Source organism: Bubalus kerabau, chromosome 1 (genome assembly GCF_029407905.1).
Source record: "Bubalus kerabau isolate K-KA32 ecotype Philippines breed swamp buffalo chromosome 1, PCC_UOA_SB_1v2, whole genome shotgun sequence".
In the NCBI taxonomy this organism is placed as follows: Eukaryota; Metazoa; Chordata; class Mammalia; order Artiodactyla; family Bovidae; genus Bubalus; species Bubalus kerabau.
The window spans coordinates 175,853,812-175,873,599 of NC_073624.1; the positions used below are offsets into that span (position 1 = coordinate 175,853,812).

The 19,788-nt window shown below is 58.5% G+C and overlaps 1 protein-coding gene across 2 annotated transcripts; it reads left to right on the plus strand.

The window, feature by feature from the left end:
• The first annotated feature begins 437 nt into the window (after positions 1-437).
• On the plus strand, positions 438-19,767 carry CHERP (calcium homeostasis endoplasmic reticulum protein). Of its 2 annotated transcripts, none has more exons than XM_055541975.1 (17): positions 438-536; positions 844-1,017; positions 5,540-5,724; positions 6,808-6,945; positions 7,193-7,344; positions 8,931-9,075; positions 9,178-9,267; positions 10,475-10,727; positions 11,765-11,940; positions 13,597-14,032; positions 14,870-15,108; positions 15,965-16,098; positions 16,772-16,858; positions 17,207-17,350; positions 17,434-17,550; positions 18,040-18,134; positions 18,394-19,767. In XM_055541975.1, the coding sequence occupies exons 1-17, from the start codon at positions 512-514 to the stop codon at positions 18,585-18,587; spliced, it is 2,784 nt and encodes a 927-aa protein (XP_055397950.1). In that variant the 5' UTR covers positions 438-511; the 3' UTR covers positions 18,588-19,767. The 2 variants fall into 2 exon arrangements, with proteins under 2 accessions (XP_055397950.1, XP_055397960.1); XM_055541985.1 differs by having other exon boundaries at positions 8,964-9,075.
• The last annotated feature ends 21 nt before the right edge of the window (positions 19,768-19,788 follow it).

Consider the following 19,788-nt stretch of genomic DNA (forward strand, 5'->3'; position numbering starts at 1 on the left):
CCGGGCGGGCCCGGGGAGATGTGACAGGCGCCGCGTCCAGGAGCCTCCCGGACGTACCTCACCTCGTATTTTCCTCGCCGTGGCCCCGCGAGGAGAAAAGAGGCCCTGACATGGGCAGGAATTCCCCAGGTTCCCTATTCCCGCAGAGAACTCAGCCAGTCAAGCCTTAGGACTGCAACGCGGACAAGCACGCCCGCGGCTAACGGTCGTCCGCGCCGTTCCAGCCGCTGCCCGGCGTCGCGCATCATGAGCCCACTCTGGACATGCGCGGAAAAGCCATCGCACGTGCGCATCGCTAGCCCCTCCCGCGCGCTCAGCCACGCGCGGCTTCTCCCCGCCCACCCCGAGCCCTCACTTCCGGGGTTTCCTGGCGACGGCCGTAAGTGGCGGGCGGAAGCAGCGCGCGAGGCCAGCCGTAAAAGGCTCCCTCGCGCCACTTCCGGCCGGCTTCCGCAGACGGCCCTGGTGGGCGATCGTGAGGCGCCGGAGGACGTTCCCCGCGGCCGGAGCCATGGAGATGCCGCTGCCGCCAGACGGTGAGGCCTAGCCCAGACTCGGGGCCCGTTGATCTCTCCCCGGGACCCCCAGCTGACCCGCCCCGCCTCCTAGGGTCCCCGGGCCTAGGAAGGGGCGGGGCTCGGCCTCCCGGGTTTGCCCGCGGCCTCTCCCGCGGGTCCTCGCATTCCCGGCGCGCTTCTGGCCCCTATCGGGACCCGTACAAGGGCGGCCTCTCCGGGGCCCACCCCTAGGGACCCGACCGGCGGACGCGGGCTGGGAAACCAGGGCCCCCGGATTTGGGCGGTCCTCGCTGATGCCCCGTGTGGCCTTTTCTCCGTCCTCCAGACCAGGAGCTCCGAAATGTCATCGACAAGCTGGCCCAGTTCGTGGCTCGGAACGGGCCCGAGTTTGAAAAGATGACGATGGAGAAGCAGAAGGACAACCCGAAATTCTCTTTTCTGTTCGGAGGCGAGTTCTACAGTTACTACAAGTGCAAGTTGGCGCTGGAGCAGCAGCAGCGTGAGTCCTCTCCAGCTCTCGGGCCCCCTCCTCTAGCCCTTCCTTTCTCCGATTCCATCTCGGGCTCTACCACTAAACGCCTTATTTGGGGTCGCATGGTATTTCTTTGTGAAAATGGATTAGTTCGGCGTGTATGATCTTTTCCGCTGTTTCTGGAGTCCTGCAGCCTCAGGGCTGCAGTCCGAGTGTTACGGAGAACGAGGTTATTGATCTTCCTTCTGGGCTCGGAATCAAGGATTCCTGTTGTTTTGCAAACTTGATGACTGATGTCACCGAGTAGAGTGCTTCAGTGTTTTATACAGAGGAAGTGATAGAAGCCAGGCTGAGTGGGACCCTCCGGATGAATACCGTCCAGCCCTCTTTGCGGGCTCTCTGGGGCGTCCAGCAGGGTTTTTGTGCATTTCTGGTGGTTGCAATCCAGATCAAAATGAATTGTCCTGTGGACTTTACTACTTGGCAGCTGTTTATGTTCACTGGTTTGTGCTTCAGAAACCCGGCCTTGCCCTTAAAGAGTTTAAGATGGAGTTTGTTATCACCACTAGCCTATGAATAACAAATATAGACACCAAATAGATAGTCCCTGAGCTCACGTCTGTCTTGTTCAATAGCAAATCACTAGCTTCTAGATACCGTTGTGTTGCAGATTGCCAAGCAGTTGGACATTGAAAGGTGAATGCTCCCTGGACTACAAACTCCTCGAGGTCAACCAGACCTTGTTTGGGACATTATTGTGCCTAACAGGCAGCATGTAATAGATGTTCTTATGGCAAAAGTACAGTGGCTTGGACAGGCACAGTGTGTTTTGAGAGCCGAGAGAGAAACCAAAGCGTAAGAGATCCAGCATGGCACCTAGACATGTGTAGACAGAAGAGTTTGCTCTGGAGTGGGAAAGTTTCCAAGGGGAAAGTTTGGGTTTTCTTCCTTTGTTCAGGGGTTCTTCTGGTACCTGTTCAGGTTTTTCGTTTGTTTTAATATTTATTTAGTTGTGGTTCATGGGCTCCAGAGCTCAGGGGCTCGGCAGTTGTGTTGTGAGAACTTAAGTTGCCTGTGGCATATAGGATATTAATTCTTGACTGAGGATCGAACCCACATCCTCTGCATTGGGAGGTTGATTTTTAACCACTGGACCACCAAGGAAGTCTTGCCTATTTAGGTTAGAGATGTGATTAGGGGAGATCTGTTGCCTGAAATTGTAGGCAAAATGTACTCACTTACCTGTGTGTTTCTGGAGCAAACCATTCCTTAGCCTCAGCCCATCAGGTTTGAAACCCCTGATACAGGCAGTAGGGAACCACTAGAGAGGCTGAAACAGGAAGAGGTGGGTTGGGTTTGCGTGGCCTATGTGGCGGACAGGCTGGAGGGAGCATGAATGGAGACCAGGACCAGTGAGGCCGGCAGCTGGTGATGAGGTCTGGATTAAGTCAGTGAGTAGAGTAGAGAAAGTGGGCCTGGGGACAGCTAGGGTTAAGGGGTAGAATACATGAACTGAAATGCCAGTTGGATATTTATGTGGGTGATGTAACTGGGCAAGGGAGGACTGTGTTTTGGTTTGAGTGACCATGAGGTGAGAGATGCTTCTCCTTCAAGGGGAGCCCACTCCCACTCTGGAAGGTCAGCAGTAGGAGGTGGCTTGGGACTTGGTGCCATAATGTGGGGAGCTTGGAATGCTTCTAGCAGGTGAAGATCAGGGCTCAGGGAATCCTTTCTGCAGGTAACAGTATCTCCGTTGCCATTAAAGTCTGTGACAGAGTTAACCAAGTAGGAATTGAGGAGACAAGAGTGTTCAGACAGAAGATGGAACCTTAGGAGGGGTTGAGGAGTAGTGGGAACCAGAAGCTCAGGGTTCCCAAACCCCAGAGAACGAGTGATTCTTGGAGTGGCCAGAAGTGCAGAGCAGGGAGGGCTGGCTTGCAAAGGACTTAGAAATTCTGGAAGCTCTAGGGAAGCTCTGGAAGGGTTTTGGTACTGTGTTCTGGAGCAGGGCTAGCCATTATGTAGCCAGCCTGGTGGTTTGAGAAGACTGAGTTCCGGGACCGCTCAGGAATTATACCCTACAGACTCCTACACCCTACACAGCAAACTGGTTTTGTTTTTTTTCTCCAATCTGTTGCAGAAAGTACAGTTTTGCAAAGTACAATGAAAATGTAAACTTCTATGAGAGTTCCCTAGTGGCCTAGTGGTTAGGACCTCAGTGCTTTCAATGCCAGGGGCCAGGTTCAGTCCCTGGACAGGGGGCTAAGATCCTGCAAGTTGCACGGCACAGCCCCCAAAAAATGTAAACCATGAAACATCAAATTTCTGTGAAAGCGCCCAAACACTCCCCTGCTATTTCTGTGCTTGTCTCGGTGTCACCTGGGGCTGGCCCCTTGGACCCCCCTTGGGTCAGCAGCACTACGGCCATGGGGTAGAGAAGAGGAAAGGGGGCAGGACTGGGTGCAGGGACACCTAGGGTGACGAGTCAAGCCAGAGTCGTGGCAGCGATGGCCGTGCAGAGTGCTGTGTGATCTAGAAGGGTGACTTGACTACGTGGGGCAGCTGGTTAGTGTGGGGTGCAAAGGAGAGAGAGGTGCACGAACTTCGCTTCTGGCTTGGGTAAGTGGGCGTGGCTGTGCCAGCCATGGATCAGGAGTGGGGCTTTGGAAGGGGTGGGGCACAGGGCAAGAGAAAACCATACCTGTTTGGGGCATCTGCAGAAAACAGTGGCTGTTTGGTCTAAGACCTAAAGCCTGAGGAATCCAGGGTGCCACAGGTAGATTTAGGGGTTATAGAGCAGTGGTCCCCAAACTTTATGGCATCAGGGACCAGATTCATAGAAGACAGTGTTTCTACAGACGATGGTGGGGGCGGGGGGGGGTGGGTACTGGTTTGGGATGACGCAAGTGCCTTATGCTTGTGCACTTTATTTCTAGTATTATTACATTGTGATAGATAATGAAATAATTACACAACTCACCATAATTAGATCATCAGGCATTAGATTATTCTCATAAGGAGCTCGAGACCTGGATCCCTCACATGCGTGGTTCTCAGTAGGGTTCATGATCCTGTGAGAATCTGATGCTGCCACTGATCTGACTGGAGGCGGAGCACAGGCGATAATGGGAACGATCGGGAGCAGCTGTAAATACAGATGCAGCTTCGCTTGCTCACTGCTCACCTGCTGCCGTGCGGCGGGGTTCCTCACAGGCCAAGGGTTGGAGGCTCCCTGTCGTAGAGTGCAGACTGTAACCACAGCCACAGCGATACATCACGTTCCCCTAGAGGCTTGCTCAGAGAAGAGCGTTTAGTTCACAGTCCAGGCCTCCAGCATGTACGAGTGGGACAGAGGAAGGGGACGGCCACGCCAGCCACATGCGACAAGGAGCTGAAACGGCGCCATCTGGCTGAGTGGGGATGGCTGCGGTGGCTTTGAGGGTGGGGTGGGCCGGCAGAGCCCAGGCCTCTGTGGGTTGAGATAAAGGGGAGAAGAACTGAAGATGAACTTTGGCTGTAAAATTGTTGGATGGGGAGGCACAGGCTGAAGGGGGAGTTTGTAAAGACTGAAGACTCCACCATGACTAGATGCTAATGGGAGGAGCCAGTAAAGACAGAAAATGAAAGACAGCAAGGCGACACGTGCTGAAGCAGCGAGGGGCGCGATCCAGACTGCACGTCGGGGTGGTCCCATGGGCTGCCCTTGGGTGCAAGGGCCGGAAGGCCCAACTCAGACCTAGGCGCCCTGTGGCGGGCCTTGGGCAGCACGCTCCACCTCATTGTTCTTTCTTTGGCTGGGACCCCTGAGGGTAGGACTCAGAAGGGCTCCAGCAGAGTATGGTCCTGTTCAGACCAGATGAGGCCCAGAGGCAGAGAGGGCAGCCATCTGTCTGGGGACCCTTCCCCAAGTCCTCCCTTCCTGTCTTATCTGGCAAGGTTCGGGGCCTGCACTTGCCCATCCTGTCTCCTGCCAGCAGGATGGGGCAGCCCACGCTGCCTCAATCGACTGACCCCTGAATACAGGAGAGTAGAGTCTGTGGAAGGGCAGGCGAGGGACCCAGTGTCCGGAGGCCACTGTGTGTGTTGGGTCACTGCCGCGCTCCTTCCACAGGGCCACGGTTGTTTGGCCTTGCTGGTTGGCCCTCCAGAGGCTCGGTAGCTTTGTTACCTGGGAAGGGAAGAGTAGACTGGGGGACAGCAGGCAAGGGTGCTCAGGGTCAAGAGAGCCCCTTGGGGAGGGACTGTTTGTTCAGGCCCAGGCGAGGGTGGAAGTGGGTGGCTTTGGGCTTCTGGGCTAATGGACCGAGGGCAAGGCCAGATGGTGTTAGCTGGAGAGTGGAGACCATCCCAAAGGTCTCCGAGGAGAGGGCAACTGGAAAGGGCCCAGGGCCAGGCCCTATGAGACAGGGTGAACATAGCTGGGACAGGTCACAGGGGTCCTCTGCTGGGGGGTGAGTATACGGAGGGGAGCTGCCCAAGTAGCCACCAAGGGGATACCTGGACCCCCGCCGCCTCCTCACAGGGGCTGCCTCTCCTCCTCTCCTGCCAGTCATCTGCAAGCAGCAGGCCCCGGAGCTGGAACCGGCTGCGACCATGCCTCCCCTGCCCCAGCCCCCGCTGGCCCCTGCGGCACCCGTCGCGCCAGCCCAGGGCACCCCGTCCATGGACGAGCTCATCCAGCAGAGCCAGTGGAACCTGCAGCAGCAGGAGCAGCACCTACTGGCCCTCAGACAGGTACGGGCCCGCTCCTCCCACCCCACCCCTCCTCCCGAGGGGCACCCGGCACGCACCTCTGCGCCTCGGGTTTCGCGTCTGCACCGGCGCTGAGGACGGGGCTGTCCCGTTGCCCAGGGCTGTCCCGTTGCCCAGGGCTTGGTGCGAGACAGTCGTCGCTCCTCCCGCGCCGCCACCGCCTTTGTTGTGTTTAGCTCCACCCCTCACGCCAGAACCTAAGATTGTGTCTCCTCCCAGTGAGCTCATTGCATAGGCTTTGACACACATGCCCCCATCACGCTGCAGCAGATGTGACAAGTGAGCCTGCACGTCGGAAATGGTGTGACAGAGAACGCCAGGTGGCCTCTGGTGCCGTTCGCACTGTTCTTGCCAGTTAGGAGGAGGCTCTTGTGAGGTGGACCCTTTTGTCCCAGTCCATCACAGACTGGTGGTACTTTGGCCAGATACAGTAGGATCAACTGCTGGAAACCCAAGGTGGATAAGGACACTTGAAACACCAGCCCCAATTTTATTACTGGAGTTGAGACGCAAATTGATGTATTGGAAACAAAACACTCCAGAATGTTCACTCTCAGTTTGCACATGGAACTCTTCACAAACCGAGCATTCCAGCCTCAGCCAGCCCTGGGCTGACTGCTTGTCCCCCTGCAACACTGGGTCTCAGCCATACCTCAGTCTGCCAATCTAATGGGCAGAAGTCTGGCATCGCGTGTTAATTTTGGACTCCTGGTTGCCAGCACGATGGCTCTGCGTTTATTTGACTGGTGTCTGTTTATGTGCATCCTCCCCACGCCTTGTTCACACCGCCACTCATTTTTCTTTATTTTTTTGGTGAGTTCACGTGCAGAGGTTCCTTGTTCCTCTGGGCCTTAACCTTTCCATCTGTCACCTCTGGGGGGGCATGTCTCCCCCTGTGTCTTGCCTGGCTCCCCCCGCTGCCTACTCTTGTACTGCGGCGTGACTCTCCGATGCGTGTCTCAGGCTTCTGGTGTGAATGCTGGGGGCGGGCACGGACGGGCCAGCCTGGGTGTGCCTGGGCCGGGGTCCCTCCTCACGCAGTCTTGGCGTCCCCTGGCCTTCCAGGAGCAGGTAACAGCAGCTGTGGCCCACGCACTGGAGCAGCAGATGCAGAAGCTCCTGGAGGAGACGCAGCTGGACATGAACGAGTTTGACAACCTGCTGCAGCCCATCATCGATACCTGCACCAAGGACGCCATCTCGGTGAGGGGGGCGGGGGCGGGGGCGCACTCCAGAGTCTGGTGCTCCTGACGAGGTGGGGGCGCCCACAGCCTGTCTGGGCCGGGGCTACTCTCGGGGCACCCCGTTTCTCCCTCCACTTTCTGCTTGAGCACTTTCGTGGGCTCTCCGCCAAGAGAGAGAGAGAAGGTGGGTGGGCACCCCAGGCGTCTGCACACCCTCAGGCCTGGGGACGCCGGCCCCACGTCACCCGCTGTCCTGGCTGTTGCAGGCCGGGAAGAACTGGATGTTCAGCAATGCCAAGTCCCCACCGCACTGCGAGCTGATGGCGGGCCACCTCCGCAACCGCATCACGGCCGACGGGGCGCACTTCGAGCTGCGGCTGCACCTCATCTACTTGATCAACGACGTGCTGCACCACTGGTGAGCGCCCGCTGGCCCCGCCGGCCTCCACTCCTCCGCCCCCTCCCGGCCGCTGCTCTGCCCGCAGGAGCCCGGCCTGTCTTGGGATCCCTCTTCCTGAGGGTTGGTCTGAGCCACAAGCCCCCACGGGGAGGACAGCCACCCCCTCTCCCCTCACATACACCCCTCAGCCCCTACCCTGGACCCCGCGCCCCCCCCAAGGCCACCGTCCCCTTGCGCCTTGCTTTCAGGGCAACTTCTGCGTGTTTTCCAGTGTCCGTTGGCTGCCTTGTTCATACCTGCCACTCATTTTCCTTTCTTCACTGATCTACACACACTCCATTGCCCTGAATGCACTCTGCTTCAGGAGTCTTCCAATAGGGCCTCCTGGCTAATCCTGTGTCCCAGCCCAGAGACTTGCCTCCCCTCTCCACCCAACCGTCCTAAGGCCAGGCCAGTATGTACTTGCTCATGGCCTTTCTGGTGTCTTACAACAAAGGTTAAGTCGCGAAACCAATCCCTGGGCCAAAGACAGGTGGAAGCTCACAGGGCTAGTGAGGGTAGCCTGTCGCTGTGAAGACTGGCTGCCACATTTGACCTTGAACTTGACCGGCTGAAGGGACAGCTCCCATGAGGGCAGCAGGCTCAGACCTGGCTTTTGCCCATTTCCGCCCGCATGCAACTGGCCCGCCACTCCCTGCTTCCTGGGCCACGTGGGCAGTTCCGCTTCCACTTCGCACTCCATGCCTCACCTTCCCTTATTTCTCTGCCGCTGGGAAACTAGCAGCTGCTCGGAACCTTGTGTGCCCTTCTGCTCCACCAGCCGCTCCATGGACTCAGGGCAGCTCGGCAGAGACAGCCCTGTTTCTGGCACTTCTGCAGCCATGCCCTTCCTGAGCCCCGCTGTCAGGAAGCCCAGTGCCACCGGCCCTGTCCTCCTGCCTGGACTGCCCTCCCCCAGCCTCAGGCCCTTGCTGCTGTCTCTGAGCTCCCTGGGGTGGGCTCGCCTCTGGGAGGGGCTCCAGCTGCCCCGCTTCTTTCCCAGGCTCTGACACCTCATCGTACAGCCTGGGGAGTCCCCATACTCACTCACGCTCAGAGTATACCCGCGGCTGCACCCTGCCCCCGCTGAAAGGTCACCTCATCCTGCGGACCTGATTGCTAGGCCCCCTGACAGCCCATGTGCTCCCTTGTGGAAGGCGGGATCCCAGCCCAGATTGCCTTGCGCAGAGAGGGTAGCTCTGCTGAGCGAGGCTTCAGGGACTAGGCCCCACGCCCACAGCAGCACCAGCCCAGCCCTTGTGGGCAGCAGGGGCTCTCACCAGCCCATGTCTGGCAGTCCTCAGGCCACTCTGGGAGGGAAGGGTCATGGTGCTGAGGAGGGGACCGGGGGGGGGGGGGGGGGGGTGGACAGGCCGTGCTCTGAGAGCCCCAGGGCTGTGTTCTTTCCCACTGCTGTCTGTCCCTCGGGCCCAGGTGCCAGCACGGCTCTCGTTGGGGGCCCAGCCCTTGTCCTGGCCGGGTTGGGGGCCCGTTTCCCAAGAAGGCAGAGGGGGCTGTGGCCGGAGCCGTAATGGTAACGGGCGCGTGGCTGGGTCCCGCCCCAGGGCCCTGACGCGCGGAAGGTCTCTCCCTCACAGCCAGCGCAAGCAGGCCCGGGAGCTGCTGGCCGCCCTGCAGAAGGTCGTGGTGCCCATCTACTGTACCAGCTTCCTGGCCGTGGAGGAGGACAAGCAGCAGAAGATCGCCCGGGTACGTGGGACAGCCAGGCGGGGCGGGGCGGGGACGGAGACAGGGACTGGGGGCGTGTGCGCTCGTCTCCCCCTGACAAGCCTCTCCCTTCTCCATGTCCAGCTCCTACAGCTCTGGGAGAAGAACGGTTACTTCGACGACTCCATCATCCAGCAGTTACAGAGCCCTGCCCTGGGGCTCGGCCAGTACCAGGTGGGCGCTGCTCCCTGAGGTTTGGGGGCTGGGTGGTGCCCTCGGGGTCCTGGTAGCATCTTCCAAACCCAACTCCCAGGGGTGCCCTGGTGTGGTGGTGAGCAGCAGGAGGCGGGGTCTGAGGAGCAGCACTGGGGCCCACCCCCTCCACAACGGCCAGTGAGGTCCCCCTAAGGGAGCCCGCCAGGGTGTCTCCTGGCTTGCCATGACCAGCTACCTGATGTGGACCCTGCTCTCGGGGTTGTCTTTGGTCCGTCTGCCCTGGTCCTCCAGGCATGATAGGAACGTGCGGAAAACCTTAAGTAAGCTGCCATGGTTATTGTGTTGGGCGCAGGGTCCCCTGTGTGCTTCTCAGAGGGGGCATCTGCTCAGAGGACAGGGCTGCAGGGCAGGGAGAGGAGGGCCAGATCTTCTTGGCTCCCTCTGCCGTGGCTCTGGCATTGCCACCCCAGCGACAGCTGTCTGGATAAAAGACAGCTCACACCCCTGATTGTCAGGCCATGAGGTGTCGTCTTCCTGCACATCAAGAAGTGTCAGAAGCTTGAGCGTCAGAAGCCACATGCTGACTGTCGCCCCTGTGATGCTCCTGACCGCCGCCCTCCCTACAGGGGAGAAGCTTTCGTGCTCAGAGAGGCAAATGACGAAAGTGCATCTCAGACTTAAAAAATTCTACCCACTTTTTTTTGTTGCTAAATGAGAACGGGCTCACATCACCACACCACAGTGACATTCCCTGCTTTTCTCTTCTTGAGTTGGTGGCAGTAGCTCATGGTTACTGAGCCGCCCTGGTGCTGTTCACTGTGTTACTTCCTAGTCCCCAGAGGTAGGTTCTGTTATCGTCCCATTTTGCAGATGAAGAAATTGAGGCCCCAGGGAGGTGGTGACTTGTTCAAAGCCATATGGCCTGTGAGCCCGTCCTAGGGTGTGTGTCATCCCAGGGCACGGCCGTCCTTGTGTATTCCCTTTGTGAGGGAATTCTAAGCTACCGCGGCACTGATCTTTACTACATCTGGCTAGATTGAGATGCTCTGTGGTTGTCAAGCCCAAGTTGACTATTTTGCGTGACAGTCCCTCACCAGCCTTGGACCCCTGGACCTTGCTGCCCACAGCATCGCCCCAACCTTCTGGGTGCTGTCCCGTGCTGCTCCAGAGGGTCCCAGACCTTGAGTCCCACATGCTGAGCGCTGGCTTCCATGTTCTCCCCCAGGCGACCCTCATCACTGAATACTCCTCAGTGGTCCAGCCAGTGCAGCTGGCCTTCCAGCAGCAAATCCAGACCCTCAAGACCCAGCATGAGGAGTTTGTCAACAGCCTGACCCAGCAGCAGCAGCAACAGCAGCAGCAGCAGCAGCAGATCCAGATGCCGCAAATGGAAGCTGACGTCAAGGCCACACCGCCGCCGCCTGCCCCTCCCCCAGCCCCCACACCCGCCCCAGCCATCCCGCCAACCACCCAGCCTGGTACGTGGCTTCCTCAGCACCCACCCCCCAGAGGCAGCCTCCAGAAAGCAGTCTTCTCCCCTCAGGAAGGGCTCGGGTTCTGTAGTCTCAGGCCCAATCCTAGGATCAGATTCTAATCTACTTAAGCACCAGGCAGGTGATTTCACGGGTAAATGCAACCCAGCCCTTACACCTGAGACAGTTGCATACAAACCATCCCAGAGAATGGAGAGGAAGGCTCTCCAAGTCATTTTCTAGGCCAGGATAACTTACACAAGATGCACGTGAGCAGGGAAAGAAATTTTTTTAAAAGATGTCAAGTACCTAAGAGAGCCGATGGAGTAGGAATTATTAAAGTCTAGGAAGATCTGGGTCTATTGCGATAGTAATATAGAAAAATGTTAATCCACTGTCATTTCTGAGCAGAGATGAAACAATAGTAAATAAAATCTCAGCAAGTGAAGTCTAGTCAAGGATTTAAAAGGTACATCATGATCAAATAGGGTATGTTTTAGGAATATGTAAGGGTGGTTTAATACTAGGAAATCTGAGACGTCCCTGATGGTCCAGTGACTAAGACTCTGTGCTCCCGATGCGGAGGCTCGGGTTCCACCCCTGGTCAGGGAACTAGATCCCACATGCTGCGACTAAAACCCGGCACAGCTAACTAAATTCAAAATCTTTTTTTTTTTTTTTGTAAATACTAGAAAATCTAACAGTAACAATTGGGAAGAAATGATTTTTCAGCTAGATACAGTAAGTGTATTTAATAAAAGGAGGATAAAAATTTTTGAGTAAGCTAAACTCCATATGGTATAGCAGTCAATAAGTAGGATACTTACTGTCAAGCTTTCAAAGAAGAGAGGTGTATATCTCGAGCAAGTCTTCTATCTGTGCTGCCTTCCCCGAGGCAGTGGCAGTTTTCCGTGGGGTCAAAAATGAAGGGTTTATTGGGCAGTAAAGCCCAGCCTGGCTAGGCCCTGGGTGTTTGCTGAAGATCATTTCTGGTGGTGCTTCCTGCTGCCCCCTTCTCTGACTGCTCTTTTGTCTGGTTCTAGATGACAGCAAGCCTCCCATCCAGATGCCCGGGTCTTCCGAGTACGACACCTCAGGAGGGGTTCAGGACCCTGCCGCCAGCGGCCCCCGTGGCCCTGGGCCCCATGACCAGATCCCACCTAACAAGCCCCCCTGGTTCGACCAGCCTCACCCCGTTGCTCCTTGGGGCCAACAGCAGGTATCTCTTAGAACTTGCTGCTGGGGTAGGTGGATGGCAGGCAGGTGGGTGCTGGCCCCTGTGTGGGTTCATGGGCCTTTAACTGATTCTGCAGCAGGGCACGGGGTGCCGGGGGCGGCCAGAGGGTGGTCATCTTCCCAAGGTGTGGGGACAGAGCTGGGGAGGAAAGCTGGGCCTTTGCATCCTCCCTGGGCGCTTGGGTTGCCTGGGCTTCTCACACAGGCCGCGTTCACGTGAATGCTCAGAAGGTTCACCGTGTCGAGTATAGTGCGGTGTTGTGCTTCCTTCCCTTTTTAACTGGTTCGGCCAGCAGTGTCAACATCTCATCACCTTAGAAAGAACCTGGTGCTTAGAAAGGGAAGGAAGTGAAGAGTGTTCGGCCGGCAGCGTTTTCTGGGGCTGGGACGCTGGTCCATCCCTCCCCAGGTTCCTTGGAGTCAGACTCATAGGCCAGGGCGGGTGCACCTCATCAGGCAGAGCATGACTGGCAGGCAGCCCACAGTTTGCTGTCCAGGCCTGGGCCTGGTCAGAGCGTCCAGGTCCAGCTCTGGGCGTCCACCTGCCTGTGGGCCGGCCGTGCTGGGTGTGGCCCTCCCTGGTGATCCTGTTTGGACGGGGGTGTGTAAGGGAGATGGCTCTGGGCGGACGAGTAAGGGATCGTGGCTGTGATTTGCCCCCCTTTCCCCAGCCTACCCTCAGCTTCACAAAGGATTGGGTGTCCGCGCAAAGCGGCCCCATCTGTGGGCGCCTGCGGTGACAGCCAGGTCATGGGCACCCTCTCACGTGGGGGCGCTTCTGCCCATTCGGCTGATGCGGAAACAGACATGCCTCAGGTCTTCTGGCTCAGTCTTTCTGGGGACCAGCAGGTTAGGCTCACAACAGTGGGGCTCCCTCACTGAAGGCTAGCAGTGTGCCTCCCATCCATCGTAGGACACCACGGCCTGGCCTGCCCATGTGGCGTCTTACGCATTTTGAAATAGTTGTTATATTGAAAATCTGGCTTTGGGGCTTCTCTCGAAAGACCTGAGGGTGTGGTGGCCTGGGCCAGCCTCCCAGCCCTGCTCCCGGAGGTGGCCCTTTGGGCAGCCTCACGCTGGTCCTGAGTCTGGGTTGCAGTCCCGGCTCATTGAGTGTTGAGAGCAGCAGCCGGGCAGGCTCTGGAACTTGTCTTCAACTCACAGTAAGACCGTTCCTGGTGGCATAGCAGACACTGAGACAGGATGAGAGAACCGCGTTGGGGAGAGACGCGATGGAAGGGGGAACAGGCAGGCAGGGGTGTGGTCAGCGGCCCCGTGGCTCAGCCTGCACACCCGGGGAGCACTGGGGAAGCACCCCTGCCCTGTGCTGCTGAGGGGCTCATGGACGGGCGTTCATCCCACGGCTCCTGTCAGGCGTGAGGTTGGGGTGCTCCCCGGCCCTGATGTGGGCGCGGCAGTTGAGATTCTGGGCCCGGAGTGCAGGCAGGCACCTCACATCCTCCGCCCGGGTCAGAGTGACGTGAAGGCGGCCGTGCCCGGCTGGACTGTAGGCCTGCAGCTCAGGTGCTGGGCTCACAGCCGCCCCCCCTGCAGCCGGACACCAGTGTCTGCAGGTGGCTGCCGCGCACCCTGTGTGCCCGGCACGGGCCGGGACTCACCTCTGCTCTTTGCCTTGCAGCCTCCTGAGCAGCCCCCCTACCCACACCACCAGGGCGGGCCACCCCACTGCCCACCCTGGAACAACAGCCACGAGGGCATGTGGGGCGAGCAGCGCGGGGACCCCGGCTGGAATGGCCAGCGCGACGCCCCCTGGAACAGCCAACCTGACCCCAACTGGAACAGCCAGTTCGAGGGCCCCTGGAACAGCCAGCACGAGCAGCCGCCCTGGGGCGGGGGCCAGCGCGAGCCGCCCTTCCGCATGCAGCGGCCGCCGCACTTCCGCGGGCCCTTCCCGCCCCACCAGCAGCACCCGCAGTTCAACCAGCCACCGCACCCCCACAACTTCAACCGCTTCCCGCCCCGCTTCATGCAGGACGACTTCCCCCCACGACACCCCTTCGAGCGGCCGCCCTACCCTCACCGCTTTGACTACCCTCAAGGGGACTTTCAAGCGGGTGAGTGTGAGATCAGCCTTGGGGGGCAGGGTCCGTCCTGGGGCCAGTGAACACATCCTCACCTGTCCCGAGATCCCCGAGGCCAGCTCACTCACCAGCCTGCCATGTGACCTGGCACGCCCTGAGCCAGGGTGGCAGGCGGAGGGGTCGTAGGGTGACAGGGAAGCCCAGCCCAGGCCTGGACAGGGGGCAGGTGAGCGCACACTGGCAGCCTTGTTGTGGGCACCTCCCACACGTGGGCTGGCTGATTCTGTGTTTTCTAAAAAAATTTCATTTCTACTCTGCTTCTGCCTGGATTTTCGCATCCATTCTTGACTATAAATTGAGCTGGGAAACCATTAGGTTTATTGCTTACGTGAAGTGTTCTAGGGCTGCTGTAACAGGGCCATGGGCTGGGTGCCTCCCACAGCAAGGATTTCTCCACAGTTAGTTCTGGAGGCTGGAGGTCTGAGATCAGGGTGTCAGCTGGCTTGGTGCCTCCTGAGACCCCCTGGGGGCCTGTGGATGGCCGACCTCTCCCCGCGTCTCCTCTGTGTGTTAGTCTTCTCATCTTATAGAGATACCAGTCAGTATTGGATCAGGGCCCACTCACAGGACCTCAGTTCCTCAGGACTAGGAGTGAATTTGCAGGGGAATTTGCAGTCAAGCTCATAACATGGCTCTCTGAAGGTTATGTGATTTCCCTGTGGTTCCTTCTTTCACCCCGGAGGTCTGTTAGGTGCAGCTGTGTGTGCAGGACAGGCCACTGCCAGCCCCAGCTATTCCTCGGGGCTGTGAACGAAGCACTGCCCAGCTCTTGACTTGCCAGCAGGCCTGAGTGCAGTTTCTGTTCTGCAGAAATGGGACCCCCTCACCACCACCCCGGCCACCGCATGCCTCACCCTGGAATCAACGAGCACCCACCTTGGGGTGGGCCCCAGCACCCTGACTTCGGCCCTCCGCCCCACGGCTTCAACGGGCAGCCCCCGCACATGCGGCGACAGGGCCCTCCGCACATCAACCATGACGACCCCAGCCTGGTCCCCAACGTGCCCTACTTCGACCTCCCTGCTGGGCTCATGGCCCCCCTCGTGAAGGTAACATTGCAGAGCTGAGCGCCAGGCCTCGCCACGCATGCTTGTCCTCCAGGTGGGACAGTCATGGGTAGGATCCATTCTCCACTTGGCTACAAGACGTTGTTTCCCAGGCCCCTGTCCCCCCCATTTCTTGCACCCCAGTAAACTTGACCAGCTTGTCATTAAGGGTGTGCCTCAGTTAACAACCCTATCTTGCACGCTCACACGTGGCCGTGAGCAAGGCCCGTGTCCCTCTGCTCCTCTGAGTGTCTGTCCTGGGCTGCAGGTTTGGTACTGCTCGAGAAGGCTGGGCGTGAAGGGGGGTCCTCTTGGTCCTGGCCTTGGAAGCCCCTTGTCCAGGGACTGAGGACAGGGGTTTCTCAGAAAAGGGGTGGTCAACCAATCAAGCAAGGCAGGAGAGGGGGTCAGAAGGGAGCCAGGGCCAGGGCTCAGGGCACTCTGGTCATTGCCCCTCCCTGGAAGTTGAGACAGGTTACACGGGGGCAGTGTGGATAGCTAAAGGTCGAGGTACCAGCGGGGCTGCCCTTGGGGTAGGGGCTGGAGCAGAGAAGGGGGCACAGAGCGGGGCCCCGGAGGTGGGCATCTGGGCACAGCTCAGTGGTCGGCAAGTGAGGGCATCTGGGGTCCACGGAGTGTCTGGATAAATAAGGTCTTTGCATTTTTGGTAGAGAGAGAATTCTGTAGCTACTGAGTCATTGGTGTGGCTAAAGCCGTACAAGAGGATGGGGTTTCCCAAGAAGGGCCGCCTGAGGCACTCTGATGCCCAGGACAGCTGTCTGTTGCCCCGCGGTTCCCCGGATGGGATGGGCCTGGGGCGCTGAGGCAGGGAGTGGTGACAGCGTGTTCTCTGTTGCAGCTGGAAGACCACGAGTACAAGCCTTTGGATCCTAAAGACATCCGCCTCCCACCCCCCATGCCACCCAGTGAGAGGCTGCTGGCGGCCGTGGAGGCCTTTTACAGCCCTCCCTCCCATGACAGGCCCAGGAACAGGTATGGCACTCCCGGAGACCCGCCGGGGGGCCGGCAGCAGGAGGGGAGGCTGCTGTCCCCTCCCGGCCTGTCCTCCCGGGTCTTTCTTCACCAGAAACTCACAGCAGGCACACCTTCTGCCCCGGGGTGGTGTGAGGAGCCTGACTAGGAGAGCCCACTTCTCCCCCAGCTCGCGTGTCACACGTGCAGTGCCCTCGATAGAAAGCTTTTATCACGTCAGACAAGCGCTTATCTCGGGGCGGGTGTGTTTCAGAGATGGCCAGCTGCCGCCCAGCAGGCTTTGTCATAGTCGTCCCTCAGGAGCCTCTCCCCTGGTGATCTCACTTCAGCGGTTACCCTGCCATGTGGCAGGGCACAGGCCTACCTGCCTACATCAGAGTGCCTCAGCCCCTGTTATGGTAACCTGCAGACCCTGCTCAGCTGTTCAGAGAAACCCCAGCCTGGAAAGGCGAGGAAGCCACGCAGGGCTGGGGGCGCATCCCGGGGCTGGCCCGCCCTTCAGCCTGGCTCCTCCTCCAAGGGGCAGCCTGTCGAGGCAAGCCCCCAAGGGCTTTCGTGCTGGGTCCTTGCTCAGGATCCCAAGCAAGAGAGGGACGGCCTGTCGGGCAGGAGAAGGTCCCTGAGGAGGGAGACTCTGGTCTCCCTTCAGCCCTGGGACACTTGTGTCTTACAGCGAAGGCTGGGAGCAGAACGGTCTCTACGAGTTCTTCCGAGCAAAGATGCGGGCCCGGCGGAGGAAAGGCCAGGAGAAGAGGAACAGGTGAGAGCCGCGTGCCCGCCGCGTCCCCCGTGGAGAGCGAGTCTCCACAGTCTCATCCCAGGGCGGCCTGCAGGCAGCTCCACCATGGCCCACAGGCTCTCTGTGGTGTCACGCCCGAGGCGAGGGGCAGGGATGGGGTCAGTTCTGGTCTTTGCCTGGGTCTTGGGTGAAGCACCCTACGATAAGGGTACCGGGAGCCGCCACCCACACAGCCAAAGAAAGAGAGGACGCACAGGCTGGTGCGAACAGCGTGCGGGAAAGGGTGTGTCTGACCCCGCACTGGGCACCTCTGGGTCCTCTAGGGCCGGGCTGGGGGGTGTCTCCGGCTCACCAGGCCTCTCCCCGCAGTGGACCTTCAAGGTCTCGGAGCAGATCCAAAAGCCGAGGGCGCTCCTCCTCACGCTCCAACTCGAGGTCCTCCAAGTCGTCCGGCTCCTACTCGAGGTCACGGTCCCGCTCCTGCTCGCGCTCCTACTCCCGCTCTAGATCCAGGTGAGCAGGGCGCCGCTGCATGGGGTGCGAGGCCCGGGGCTCCTTGGTGGCCGTGCTGACTCTTCCCTCTCCCCGGCCCGCAGGAGCCGCAGCCGCTCCCGCTCCTCTCGCAGCCGCTCCCGCTCCCGCTCGCGCTCAAGGTCCAAGTCCTACTCCCCAGGAAGGAGGCACCGGTCACGGTCCAGGAGCCCCACCCCGCCGTAAGATTTCTGTCTTAACTGTCCAATGATCTCTGGTAGCGCTGGAACCCTCTGATGCTTTGCTGTGAATGTTGAAACGTGTCGTTAGAAGACCCGCTCTAGGCGGCCCGCGCCCAGGTGGCACCTGGGGGCCCCTGGGCGCTCGCTAGCGCAGCGACGGTGGCATCGCGTCTCACTCCTCGCTCTTACCTCTGCGGTCACGTTGTGAAGCCCAAGGCCAGGGCTGGGCTCTGTTTTCTAACCATTTGACGGGTTCGGTGTGGCCGGACGTTGCCACCAAGTGTGGGGCAGGGACCGTCATCTTAGGGGACCCCCTTAACTGGCCGGCGAAGAGGATAAAGAAGGCGGCTAGAGACCCGAAACGTGTGTGTGTGTGTCCGTCTCACGCTGGCGACCCTTCATAGAAACCACACGCTGTAATATTCTAAGTTTTCATTCCAATAAATGTATCCACTCTTTTGTAAAAGACGTTACCTGTCTTAATTTTAGTTCTTCGGCTGGTCTGGGTTCTAATTCAGCACCTCCTATACCCGACTCAAGGCTTGGGGAAGAGAACAAAGGACATCAGATGCTGGTGAAAATGGGTAAGTTTCCGGGGAAGACAGAACAGCCCGCTCTGGGCACTCGGGGTTTGAGGGGGCTGAGGGAGTCAGAAGGTTCCCGCTTGGAAACAGAAACCTGCAGGGCTTCTGCCGGCGCTCTTTCTCACCGCGTTAGTTCCAAGTGTGTGCCCTGCATGTCGTGGACTCCCTGTAGGCATTTGCACTGAACTTCACATCAGGGTAAAGGCGCAACGCTTCAGGCTTCCCCTGGGTCGTAACCACTCATCTGTCTCTCTCTCAGGCTGGAGTGGATCCGGTGGCCTCGGCGTGAAAGAGCAAGGGATCCAGGACCCCATCAAGGGGGGGGACGTGCGGGACAAGTGGGACCAGTACAAGGGTGTGGGCGTGGCCCTGGACGACCCCTACGAGAACTACCGCAGGAACAAGAGCTACTCCTTCATCGCCCGCATGAAGGCCAGGGAGGAGTGCAAGTAGGCCGGCAGAGCCCCGCTGCCGGGCCCACTGCTGGTGGAGGATGGCAGGGCAGCCCGGCTCCCCTCGGCTCTGCCCGTGGGCGCGACATGAGGAGGAAGACGGGTGCGGGTCTCGTGACCAATGCCACACTGGATGGTGCCGAAGGCCCAGGCCCCACCCGCAAACCAGCTCTAACGCAGCAGCAGGCATCACGGGGGGTGCCCACCCACGCGGCCACAAGCTTATTTCCCCGGACAGTGAAGCAAGAGACACAAGACCCCTGGATAAACCCTCCCACCGTCTGAAGGCACGGCCGCCTCACTCCCCCCTCAGCCTGAGCCTCTGAAACCAGGGGGCGTGTGTGCACGGGCCCTGCTCACGCACGCCAGGCCAGGCACTGCTACTGCTCACTCGTTAAAGATGGAAAAAGGCAGAACTTTTGATTTGCAGAGTTAAATGGGGTTTTCATTTTTATTCCAAGCAGTTTAGTTTTAGAAAAAAGAATACTGATCTAGGCTGATCCCCAGTGAGATAATTTGAAACCTATTTCCTCTGAGACATACCAGCCCTTAATTCAGTTACTTTAGCTGTTTAAGTTGAGGATTTTTTTTCTTTTTTTTTTTTTTTTTGAACATTAGCCATTTGCTGTTACCTGCAGAAACAAAAAGTTCTGAGGAAACTCACCTGAGGCATCTTCAGGTCACGGAATGATGACGCCCTCAGAGAACTTGGACCCTTGGCGTCTCCACTTGCTTTTTTCACTGAGAGGAACCCCCACACCAGCACTCGTGTGAGACGGCCCATTCTCATCCAGAGTGTGGGGCGCGAGCCCTGGCCCTGCCTCCTGCTCGGCCACTTCTTTCGCAGGTCCCCGCCCACCCCCAAAGGGCGGGAAGGCCAGAGGGGGCCACCTCTGCCAGGAGCCGCCTGGGATCCGCCCTCCTTGGCATCCCTGGGCAGCTTGGTGCAGTGCCGTTTATTTGTACAGAAACATTTTTGGAAAATTCTTTTCAATAAGATGCAAAGTCCTCTCCAACTTTTCAACCTGATAGGATAAACTGTTTGATTTTTGTTCTAGATTTCCTGTAGCTGTGAATTGTTCAAACGTGTCTGATTCAGGATAAACTGTAAACATGTGTTGTTAACAATTTCTTGTGGATTTTACTGTTTTGCCTTCAAATAAAGACCTTTTTTTTAAAGACCTTTATCCCTGCGTTTAAAT

Excerpts from the sequence above, each read along its gene's own strand:
- CHERP (XM_055541975.1), top strand. The coding sequence starts at position 512 with ATGGAGATGCCGCTGCCGCCAGACG. Across the intron at positions 6,946-7,192 it reads GCACCAAGGACGCCATCTCG|GCCGGGAAGAACTGGATGTT; the intron begins GTGAGGGGGGCG and ends TGGCTGTTGCAG. Across the intron at positions 16,099-16,771 it reads CATGACAGGCCCAGGAACAG|CGAAGGCTGGGAGCAGAACG; the intron begins GTATGGCACTCC and ends TGTGTCTTACAG.